Raw genomic sequence first — 13,004 nt, forward strand, 5'->3', positions numbered from 1 at the left:
AAAAAAGGGGACATGTCAAAATGTGTTTATTTTGAATTATCAGAGTATGTAGAATATGTCCCTGTCATTAGTTGTTGCTTGTAGGAAATAGTACATGAACAGTTTCCCTTGATTTCTGAGTTTATAGTGAAAATAGTCTCTGTTCCTTTGCCAGGAAAAGGGTTTATAGGCTTGGTATGTGCCGTTTGCCTGCAATTATCAGACATAGTAGTGTGACAGAAGGGTCAAAAGTCTAAAAGTCACCAAGTTATTTTTTTCCCTCGGCACAAACCTGAAATTACCTACACATTGTGGAGTTTTATGATGCAGTTTGAACTCTCTTAATGTGTAACAGTCTCACAGTCCAACCTTAACTCAGGTCTGTCATAATAGAGGAAGGTATGCCGGTTAAATCCTTTTACTCTATGCTCTAATGCAGAGAGGCACAGCAAGGCCATTAGCAGAACAGGCACAAACAGGAACTTAAACCTCTCACACCTTATGAACAATTACTGTCAGACTTAGGTAAATATTAGATGAAGATCCACATGACAAGACATGCAATGGCTAAAAACAAGATACTTTAAAATAAAGTAAAATAAAATAAGATACTTTAAATTGATCCCAAATCCAAAAAACAACAACTCTCCACATATAGAGCAAACACAGTGCTTGAAATTAGAGCTACACATATTGATGTAATTTTTCCCCACAACCTGCTACAGCTACACAAGAGGAAAACAAACTAATATCTTGAATAAATAAAAGACCGACAATTGAATGTCGTATCGGTCGGCCTCTACATGTGACTGCAGCCCAAGCTGAATGTTTGCCATTTTAGGGGAAATGGCCATGGAAACTTCCATGTACTGTACTGATTTTTATCTTCATTTCATTGTTTCATCTGCTAGTTTTTGGCTTATTCTGTATATGCATTTTGAATATATTTTGATATATATGTAAACATAATTGGCCAATAAAGCTGGTTCTCATGAGAAAGAGAGCATTATTTATTGGCGATATAACACTATATTTGCATACTGTAGGCATCAGCTGATTTTCACTAGGAAAAGCATAACTGATATTGGCCCTGCGTCATCTTTACATTCATGGTTTGTCAACTACAAAGCAGGCAATTTATAAATCCTATGTTCATCCTTCTGCCAAATTAATCACTGAATAAAAGTATCAACATGCCTGGTTTTTTTACCAGTTGGTTGTTTCTTTGTCAGGTTATTAACCACACAATCACCTTCTGCTATCTCCAACTTATATTTGACAAACTTTACTGGTAACAAGTTAAGCAGTTTGTGTACATAAATGAAGCTACTTGAAGTTACAGTGGAAGAAATTCTGAACTTGCAGGAAAGGAAATTTTGGCATGGTCACCTAGACTATATGCAGAAAGTGCCATCACACCCAAGAAAACAGAAAGCCAATGGTGAAACATACATTACCCTGACAGGCAGACTAGTAGTAGTAGTACCCCAAACCTATATATTGTCCTCCCCTCTCTGTGGTCAGGGAATCCATGACAAACATTTCCCTTTAAATGCTCAGCCTCTACCCATACTGCTGCCTGTCTTTTCTCCAAAATGCCTTAGTGAATTATTCATTCCTCTACTCTGTATTTCCTCCTCCTGACATCTTCAGACAAGCAATGAATTTTTTCAGGACATGCTTCAGTGGGAGGGTCTGATACTGTGAACTGCTACCACTCAATACTACCCAAAAAGTGCAAACATAATGTACCATTTCAGGATGAAAACAACTGGTTGATACACAGTAGTAATATTGTTTTAATGGGAATACCAAATGTTCAATAGTTTGCTGATTTAATCTTTGATTTAGCAACATGTTTCCCTTAAAATGTGACCAGACAATGTCCTGAAAGTGGTGAAACATGGTGACCGAGGTGAGAAATTTGAAAAAGGGAAGAGAACAAACACAGCAGGCGGTATCAAGTTGAGGGAGGACATTGAAGAGAGGAGATGAGGGAGAGATGAGGAAGAGCAAAGCGTGGGGTGGTCTCTCATTTTAGTCTGACACTGCGAGAAGGCTCGGTGGCTTGACAGAGAGGGAGGAGGAGAAGACAAGAGATTGATAGGTACTGTAGATAAGTGGAGGCAAGTGAGAGGAGACAGGGGAAAGAGGAAAAAGGGGAAGCTAAAGCGCTCTCAGGCAACTATGATGCACCGCCGGGGGAGAGGGGATGATGAATAATGGATGCTCCTCTAAATAGAAAGACAGTACAGAGCTGAACTCCAGGCGAGCACAGTGGCCGACTGCCTCAGAACTACACTTCAACCTGTGAGCTGGACTGTCCCGAAACACGATGTACTGTGTCTCAATCTGGAAAAAAATTATAATTATTTGCATTGCATGATGAAAAACACTTTGATAATGGGCTGTGTATCAGCAGATGTGTAATTGGACACTAAAACTTCAGTAAAAAAGCATCTATTTTTTTCCTCTTGACAGTGATGCTCAGAATCTATACCTTATCTATGCATCAACCACTACATAATGGTGTTGATAGAGAGGGAGAGATAAAGCGAGAGGGAAAGAGACAGAGAGAGAAAGAGAGAGGGGGAGATATTCAGGCACTGCTGTAAATCCTGGGAGACTGCCTGCATAACATGTTCAGATCAGGATCATTTTACAGCAACAGAGAAATCTCCTCTGCCCAACATCCTGTGCATCACCTGATATTCAAGCTAACAGCTGATGGATCCAGAACCTCATACTCGGCATGCATTTAGGGCCAATTTTTCTGCCCATTCCTCGAGCTGTGACACGTGAGACAGTACAGCAGCAGTATCTGAACGGCAGATGTGTCAACATTTCATTGTTTTCTCACAAACCAAAAGATGATCACTGGGTCGTGATTTGAATAAGTTTGCCCTGTTCAAAGACATAATAAGGAAATGTTTATGTTTAACATATTTTTTGCAAATCCAACATCTGGTAGTATTGTCATATTGCCATATTTATTACATGCATTGTTTCGTCTTTGTTTTCTGTGTTGCTTATTCATAAAAGCTATGTACCCCGGCAGAAATTAATCTCCCTCTTTGATTGCATTGATGAAAGTTTTTGAATAATGCTCTTAAATTTGGACTCATTAAATGAACATTTCATTTGCAGACATTGATGTTCCCTCTCTGATAAAGAAGTCTCTGAGATTAAAGTAATTCAGATAATATCCACCAACAACTGAACATAAACAGTTGAATGAGGCACAACAGACAGACAGAGGACACAGAAAGATCCAGAAGAAAAGACAATGACATTTGAGATTTTATGATAAACACATGTCTACGGAAAAATGTGCCTACAGTTATCGATGTCCTGAGTATGTCAGGATGTTCCAGTGAAAAACAAGCAGGCCTAAACACCAGCACTGGTATAAACAAACATCTTTTTTCTAACTAACACACCTACAAACATTCGCCTGATCCATGACACAGCACACACTCTTCTCTCCTTAATAATTCAGCCGACAGACACTTGACAGTTTACTTCAAGCTGCTCTGAACTGTCCTTGAACCTCAATAACAAACCCAATAACACCCAGGTGATACAGAATACACTGCTCCACCCTGATCGTACATCCTAGAAGACAAACAAACACCTCCTCTCAATCCTGTCCAGAACTGGCATGCATGCGGACCAAGAGACGTGCAGCGATTTCTCCTTACCCTTCCGTTTGTAGAACCACAGCATACAGCTTCGGAAAACAGACATGGGAGAGGGCATGGAAGAGGTGAGAGGGCCGGGGGGCCCATGGACTGTGGCAGGTGACAGTGAAAGGGAAGTGCTGATGGTAAGTGTGAGGGGGTTGGTATTGGCAATAGGGGTGGTGGATACAAATGGACAGATGGAAGATGAAGGAAAAATTATGGAGGTTAGTTAAAGACCTGAGGTGATCGTAAAATAAAAGGGTGTCTGCAGTGTACTGGAGTGGACAGCTTCCTGTCAAAAAGGAGGGAAGGGTTGGCACGACGGGAGGGGGGTGATGCTGTAGCTGGGAGCCAATCCTGTCCCTATGGGTTGTTAGATAGCGAGTCGGGGCAGCAGCAGTGTAGCGAAGGGCGAACAGTAGCAGCAACCAGAAGAGACCTGAGCTCAGCTTCCAGCTCAGCAGTATTCCCTTATCATTCCCAGAGGCTCAACTGCAGAGACACACAAGCAGCAATCTTCCTCCTCAGCCACAGTCGGGAGGGCCGAGAAGAAAAAAAAAAAAAAAGCCTTACTTGCTCGTTCTGTTCCAGAGGAATCTGTCTAGCTTTCAGTGAAACAAATCTTGTTTATCTACAGAAATATGTGCCAGTCCAACTTCACAGAGCTAAAAAGACGTTCCACAGGATGGGAGAAAAAGCTCATATGCACACAGCACGCGTTGACATTGTGTAGATGTCTGTGAGCATGTGTTTCCTGGCATTAGAGCAGACCAATCCAAGTCTTTTAAAAGGTGGGGAGGGAAAGAGTGAGTGAGTGAGTGAGTGAGAGAGCGATGGAATGAGAGAGAGAGGGGGAGAGTAAAGGGACGGCAGGGATAGATGCAAAAGAGATCACAGGGAAAGGAAGCCAGAGGCAGAGAGTACAGAGGCAGAGGCGTAAAGAGGACAAAATTAAAAGCGGAACACCTCACCTTGGAAATGGAAAGTCTTCTGGTCCACAGTGATGGTGAATGTGCTGTCGTCCTCGTCATCAATGCCGATCACAGCTCCCTGGTGAGAGAGAGAGAGAGAGAGATGAGAGACAGAGACAGAGACAGAGACAGAGAGAGAGAGAGAGAGAGAGAGAGAGAGAGAGAGAGAGAGAGAGAGAGAGAGAGAGAGAGAGAGAGAGAGAGAGAGAGAGAGAAAGCAGTCAGACAGCGGGACACGCCATGCTCCACTTTCCATCTCTATCTTCATGCCCTCCACATGTTCCTGCAGTCCTTAACAGTGTCTCTTTTGCCTATTACCTTTGGTCCAACTCAGCATCTCACTCTCTCCCCATCGAAAGCTTCATCTCCTCTTGCCTTATCATCCTTTCTCACAATAACTCACACACATTGTTTCTCTCACACACACGAGTGCAGCCTTTTGGAACATGGGAAAGAAGACGGGAGGGGAGGATAAGAGGGAGGAGGTGGGATTTGGGAGAAGGAAAGGAGGAGAAAGGCAGGGAAGGGTGGAGAGAAAACAGACACCGGGGACCAGCAACAACAGCAGCCAACAGGAGAAAAAAAAACTGCAGAGGGAACGGCCTGCTGACTCGCTGGGACATATGCTCCTAGCAACAGAAACTGGGTGTGTGACTCAGAGCTGCATAATACCAAATACTTGAAATGAATAAAAAATAACTTCTACAGAGGGTGGATAAAATAACAAAAACTCCTGTAAATACCTTGCAATCCAACTTATTAGTAATGCAATACACACTACTTTTACAAAGTTTAAACTGTTTGTTACAGTTTAGACTGTTGAAGGGGTGCAATCCAAACTCTGTGGTCATTTGAGAGGATTTAGTTTGTGTTGTTGTTGTATTTGATTGGATTATAATGTCAGTTTGTGCAGAGAGATCCAAATCCAAGTTCAAAGTATAGTTGAGTGAAACAACATTTCACAATGTTAAGATAGTATTTCCCCATTTTCCCCATAAACAAATATACCATATCGTGAATTCTAACATGTTAAAACTAAGACATCACACAACGATATTGAGCAACAGCTCTACAGAAAGTCCACAGATTATTGTGACTTACTTCATAAAACACTCAAAGCAATCTGGTATGTACTGTGTCTTGTGATGCATCATATTAATGAGGCTCAACAAATTAATAACATGAGTTCAAACTGGGATATTCTTAGAATTACTCTATTTTTTCTGAACCTCTCAAGATATCTTACAGGAAAGCCCCAACTATCAGAGACAAGTTGGCCTACAGTTGGCCTCAAGCTACATGGAAAAATGAATGATTTAAAAGATGACAAATGCATGAACGGAACATAAAACATCCCCTAATAGATTTTAGTTTTTCAGATACAAGGGCAGCCAATAAATCTAAATATAATTAATCTCATTCCACAACTCTGAAGGTCGGAGTGGACGAACATAATGATCTTTTGGTGGTGGAAGAAGTAGGCCAAGTCCTTCACAGAGGGTGACAGGGAAGCCTACATAGGCCATAAATGCTTTTTATAAACATAGTTCACACCTGGCTATCAGTCTTCCTAAAGATACGTCAAAATTATATGATCTCAACTATGGACCAATAAATGCAAAAATTAAGCGCAAGGGTAGAATCCATCAGAATAAACATTTTACCAAGATTATTATATCTCTTCCAGTCCAGACCCTGCCAATTAATGTTCCACCTAAACAGTTCATAGACTGGGATAGACTAATATCCAGATACTTGTGGCATGGGAAAAAACCTAGAATAAAGTATAAAACCCTTAAAGAAGGATCGTGGTGGAATTTTTACAAATATATTATTATCCGGCTCAACTGAGGCCCTTACTTTGTTTATGTACTCAGGCATACTCAGCAAAGTGGAAAGAGATTGTAAATCTATTGGCAGAAGGGATCCCACTAGAAGCAATTTTAGCAGATGAGGAACTACAAAAAAAAGCTGTTAGCAAGGGTAACCAGCGGTTCAACCTATCACTAAAAATATGGCAGGAAACTATGAAACTATGCAGGTTAGAAGTTCCTGCAAAATTGTTAAGATGGTGTGCCTAAGATTCAAACTTTTTGCAGAATAGATCTGATGATAAATTCAGAAAATGGACCACAGAAGGCCTTACTAACTACAATACATTTGTCCACAAGGGGGCGTTCCAAAATTTTGGATCCCTACAGCCTAGGAAAAAAATGTCCTGGAAAAGAACAATTTCTTTAAATATCTTCAAGTTCGACACTATTTCAGTCAGAACATGAACACAGCTCTGAAAACAGAAGAAGTAGGTATCCTATATAAACTATATTTGTCAGCATCTAAATCCACAACATGCAGCAAGATCATCTCCAAATTGTACAAAGGTATTCTTCAATGTAAATCAGATAACTCTCTCTATATACACAACAGAAATGGGAGAAAGAGGGTAATTTTAACATCTCCAAGGAGAGTTGGCAAAGAATGTGTGCAATACAATGGAGTTCAACTAGTTCATCTACATGGCGTGAATTCTGCTGGAAAAATATTGTACGATTCTTTATTACTCCACAGCAGAAAGCACATTTTGGGGATGACAGCAGTTGTTGGAGGCTCTGTGTGGAAAACAATGCCAACCACTTCCACATATTCTGGAGCTGCCATGTTCTTGTCCCCTACTGGCAAGAAATACATAAGCATGTCAATAATGTATTTGGTAGTAGTATTCCTCTCAGATGTGACACTATTTACATGGGTGATATCCAATTAGATAAATGGAGTAGCAACAACAAGAAACGTGCTCATTCAAGCAAAAAGGTGGTCACAAGGAGATGGCTAAAATCAGATCCACCAACTATTGAAGAGTGGATAGAAATAATACATTAAATTTATATTATGGAGAGACTGTCATTTACCCTCAGGTTCCAAAAAGAAAGATTTTACCTGATTTGGACCAAGTGGAATGAATACATCAAACCAGTTTGATCAGATTTTAATTGACTTGACAATAAGTTTGAAAAGATGTTGACAAGATTAACGGATTTATGCATTAGACATAATAGGAAATGTAGGTATGGACATCAATAAGAAAATGTATAAATAAGTTTCAGTTTGATCTTGTTTTATGTATACATGAATGGTTATACATGTATATGTGTATGTGGTTGTTTACACTCCTTATCATAGAACTCTGGGGCTGCATTATTCTATATGTTCTGATTTGTTAAGTCTTTTTTTTTTTTTTTTTACATGTGTAATAATGTGTATGTGTTGTATATGTTATGTGAGGGAATAATGTTTACTGCCAGTGTGTTGTCTATATAACAAAGAGAGTGTAATCAGCATGTTTATGATCTCTACTCTGATACAGAAGAGTCTGTCAAGTCAGTGTTGAGTGACTCAATCATGTAAAAGACATGTTGGAGTCACAGTTGGTAACAGAGAGCAGTGTCTTTAATCTGTTTTGCCAAATAAATACTTCTAAGGCAATTGGACCACACAACCTGCCAGTATAACAGCAACAATTCTGACACATATTACTGTTAATCTTTCTGAAGGCTGTAGGCCTGTGTCAATACAAAGTTTTTGAGAGACTGGTATATAATCAACTGGAGGCATATTTGCTCAAACATAAAATACTTTCTAAGTACCACTCTAGTTTCATTATAGTTCACTCTACAAACACATGCTTGATAACGCTCTTTGATTACAGAAAAATGGAAAGTGAGGAAGGTCATGACATGGGTATGGTCATGTTTGACTTTCAGAAGACTTTTGACACCGTTGATCACGGGATTCTGTTAATGAAACTGAAACATGCAGGACAAAAATACATAGCTGTGAACTGGTTTAAATGTGCTGTGTTAAATGCCCTGTCCACAGTTATGGTGGTCACAAGTGGGTTTAGTAACGCTGTCCTCTAGGATTCTTTTGTGTCATGATACTCTTTTGAGTTGTTGCACTTTAAAATCTCTAATAAAAATCAAATCAAGTTAAATGTAGTAAAGCCTCATAAATCACTGCAGAGTTCAACACAATGCCACTTAAAATGGACACGCAAAATATAAAGAATATTTGAAGGGAGATTGTCGTGTACGTTTTTATTTTCTACAGAAATGTTTTAAAACATTTTTTAGACTTTTCCATATAGAGCAACTCTTACTCTTACGTCAAAGTTGAATAATTTGACTCAATGAAAAACCTAAATGAAAATAATACATCAGGAGCGTGTATAACACTATATTTTATGGCTACACTGAATTCAATGCAGGCCTAGTGTAGTAAGACCACAGATAAAGCATGAGGGAAAAATTGCTTAGAAGAAACTAAAATTACAGTTGTGCAATATACAAAACAGCGATCAGGATTTTATGGAAGCAAGATCTTTAACAATCATAACTATAAGTGATAAGTTTTCCTTCAGGCATAAAAATACTTATTATTAATTATATTCCTTATAATTTGTCTCAATGTGCAAAGAAGACATATCCACACAAACTAGAAGCTCTGAAACAGCTGAAAAGGAGCCTCTACTAAATGTTATTATGTTACATTATTAAATAAAACTATATTATTTTGTGTTTTATATTTGTAGTCAACTTATAGAGAGTGCTATCCAATGCAACTGAGAACATTTAGAATGATGATATTTTTCAGGCTCAATGGGGTGTATCATCAAACTAGTTAGTGTCATATTGTTGTGCTCCTGACTGAAACCTGCGACACATGATTAAATTATACTGCATCCTCTTTTCATGTAGTTTCAGAAGATACTTCCTCCCTTCAGTGGAACATGAAAACATATTTCCAGGTATCTGGCAACACCCTCTACCCTGAAACAGGTGTGGTGGAATAAAATGTGGCATACACCACTGCTTCTGTTCACTCTCATGAGAAACATCACCTCTTTTATTTTATAATGAAGGCTCTAAAGTCAGAGTAACTGTTAGGCATCTAAAAGTTAACGATGAGCTGTATAAAGTTAGGAATTAGGATACAGAAGAAAACAAAATCAGCAGTTCACGCCAGGCCTACTTCAGCTTTCACAAAAGGTTGAGATTGAAAGGATAAAAGTAAAAGAGTAAACAAGGCACCATAATGTGATTTAAAGAAAACAGCAGCAGAGACAAGACTAAAAGTATTGAACATGAGCTTTTGCTGTAGCTGTTGGACAAAGACAACTGTTATAAGCCTTCATTGCCCAAAAAAGTTGTTTTGTTTTACTACATACATACATACACTTGTATATACATACATATAAAAACATTGTGCTGAGAGAGTTGTCATTGAGTCTTTTAATCAAAGTCACTAAACGACATATAGTAAATACAGATACATGCAGGCATGCTCTGATTTTTTTTTTTTAATCTACCTGCGGCAATATACTGGCTTTATTTTTATCCTCAATAATAAGACAATACAGTCGTTATTGTTCTTTAAAATTGGTCTACATCTGCCACTGCATCCAGCTCATTCTTTCTGGACTAAAGTAGGCATTAGATCAGATACTGTTTTAGTGCAACTGCTGCCATCTAGTGGATATTACTAAAGACTAAGGACACATAAGGATTTAATGCCTTAAGTGTAGCAATAGAGCTGTGAATATGGCTCGAGGGAACTACTCACATCTCCTGAATTAGGCCAACAGATTAGGCAATTAGTATATTAGATGACAACTGCACAATAATGTAAAAAGACTGCACCAACAAAGCAAATCTTCAGAGAGAGTTATGCGTAGATTGTGTGTACTGTGCATGGGATTACCATACGTTAAGTATAAGAAAATTCTTCTAACCTCAGTCAAACATGTAGAGTATTCATTACATTTATCGAAGACAACGATCAGGATATCTTCGACCCTGAGAACTTACCCTGAGTCGCACACAGCCTCTTCTGGATCCTCGCATCATCTTGTCCTTTGACTGCAAACCAGCAACAGAACAAATGAGGGATTAATACAGTCAGTAAACAAAGGGCAGAGTAGGAATAATCAAAAATATTTCAATAATTTGAACACTTAAACATTTCATTTAAAAAAAATCATTTAGCTTGGGCAGAGTGGTGGCATTTTATGTAATTAAATGCTTCCATTCACATGATGAATGGAAGCATTCTGAATGAAGTACAGTACTCTATTGATATTGGTATCAGTTTAAGGGTATTGGTATTAGTACTGGTGTTGTAATCTTTTAAGCGATACCCTGCCCTTAGCAGAACTGAAAACAAAAAAAACCAAACATATAAAACAAACAGAAAAAATAACTAAAAAGGTGACCTAAAATCCCACATTACACTGGCCGCAGGCAGAGCAGAGGACTGATGTGTGACTCAAGCTGCAACCTGGTGTGCTCTTTATCAGTGAGTCACTGAGTAAACTTAAAAAGAACAAACAAACAAACAAAGAACTGATTGAAATGACGGCTTTGATTTTCTCTTACTGAAAATTTGAAGACATTTTGTTTGGCTGCATCTAACAGTGATTTTTGATCAATTAACCACAATTTAAAAAAAGGTTACAGATTAAAATGTTGTGGTCTGACTAACCAATTAACCTACAAATCATTTCATGTCTACATCAGACACAAGTTCAGCCCCTTTTTGTTTTGACATAGTATTAGGGCTGAAAAATATTATTTTAATCTAAAAAAAAGTATACTAATCATTAATCCTGTTCATAGGTCTGTATTAAAAAAATCCTCTTCAAATGTGCTTTCAATGTAAGTGATGGGGGGCTAAAATCCACAGTGTGTCCACACAGTCTACTTATCCAAAAATGTATTTAAAAGTTTATGTGACGTTTATAATTCCCTCTTTGTGTTTCCTCAGACAGTGTTTCATTGTTGAGCTGGGGGAGAAGTATAGTAACAAAAAGAGGGACTTTGCACTAAAAAGACTAACATGTAAAGATGTTAAGTTAATTTGACTAATTTGGATGGAGCTTCAAATAAACTTTTAAATACATTTTCCCCAGAAGGAGGCTTGTGGACTTTGCTCCCTATCACTTACATTGTATTTGTATTATAAAAGAGATCTTCTAAAGTTCAGTATGACCAGGACAAATGATTACTACAAATTGCTTACTCCTTTAAGCTTTCTGTCATGACTACAGACACTTCAGACTCACATTAACTTGTTGATATCAATGGAAAGATGGAGCTTTGAACCATAGATCTTATCAGAGGTTTATTATCACCTTTACCTGAGCACTTCATCTCATCTTGCAGCTACCTCAACAAAACCCTACCTCAGTAATGAGGGTACAAAACAAACTTTTTTTTGTCCACTGGCCAAATGGCCGTGAATGTTCATATTTTATCAGACACTGTTGTTTGATTATTTGGGTGGTGGGTGAAGCAAATCTAGCAGCATATTTTACCAGCATGTGGCTGATGCTAATTTTGTGCCCTGTCAGTGAGGGCTCAGAATGGGGTCTGCTACAGGTAAAATAGTCCTTTAAAAGAGAGCAACAGAAAACCACATGCCAACACACACAATATATGACATATATACAACTTTCTATGAGCAGATGAAAGCTCTTAGTAGTTTCGTCCATGATTATTAGAGGTTGTTTCATCATCAGTAGCAATGACAGGTCCTGGTCTGGCTAACTACAGTCATTACTAATCAACGTAGAGTAGATTCACTGCCGTGGTATTTGTCAAAAACTCAAACTAGCAGCCACTGTCTCCTCCCGCGGTTGTCTTGTTAGCTATTTGGTTCACAAACAAGGGAGTTTCCGACTCTTACACAACTACAATACACACATAATAGTGCCTCTCACTGACTTAATGCAGTCAGTAAGTCGCAATGAAGCTGCTGTTTGTTTCGGCTCTTAGCTTAGCTAGCCAGCAAAGATTAGACTCCCAACTCCGGACAAACACAAGGCCCCTTTTCCCCCAGTCAGGTTGGGAAAACCCGGCGACAACTTCCACCATCTGACCTCCTGAGCGGAGCACTTTGACTTTTACAGACCGACGGAGACAAACGTACCGTGTAGTAGGACAGCAGGCCGGCGTTGTAGTCCAAAACAAACCAGCGGTACTGCCAGCCTTTCATGACGTTAGTCCACTTGCTAAGCGGCCCCTCCATGATGGACGCCATCTTTACAACAGCTGCGGTCGGGGAGGAGTCGGGTATGGTGCGGGACGGCGTCACGCGCGGGACGCTGCTGACGAAGATGATGGTTGGGATGAAGAGGATGATGAAGATGATGATCCATTTGGATTGTTATACATCTTAATGTATAAAACTGAGGTCAAGTGTGTTTCATGATGAGTGTCTCTCTTATATTTAAGCCCTGAAACTCGTGAAAAATAAAACTGCATTGAAACCATTATAGAAGAATATGATTTAAAGAAATAGCCTTAGCCCTTTTTAA

At 39.0% G+C, this 13,004-nt stretch overlaps 1 protein-coding gene across 2 annotated transcripts in view; it reads right to left on the reverse strand.

Annotated features, from left to right (window-relative positions):
• osbpl9 (oxysterol binding protein-like 9) overlaps positions 1 to 12,727 on the reverse strand; it is a 30,958-nt gene extending 18,231 nt beyond the window's left edge. For both annotated transcript variants that reach the window (XM_053321842.1, XM_053321841.1), the window contains exons 1-3: positions 12,617 to 12,727; positions 10,498 to 10,548; positions 4,634 to 4,712 (exon numbers count right to left, since the gene is read on the reverse strand). In XM_053321842.1, the coding sequence (XP_053177817.1) occupies positions 4,634 to 4,712; positions 10,498 to 10,548; positions 12,617 to 12,727 (241 nt within the window). The remainder of the gene's footprint in view (positions 1 to 4,633; positions 4,713 to 10,497; positions 10,549 to 12,616) is intronic.
• Between the last annotated feature and the right edge of the window lie 277 nt (positions 12,728 to 13,004).

This window comes from Scomber japonicus, chromosome 7 (assembly GCF_027409825.1).
Source record: "Scomber japonicus isolate fScoJap1 chromosome 7, fScoJap1.pri, whole genome shotgun sequence".
NCBI classification, from domain to species: domain Eukaryota; kingdom Metazoa; phylum Chordata; class Actinopteri; order Scombriformes; family Scombridae; genus Scomber; species Scomber japonicus.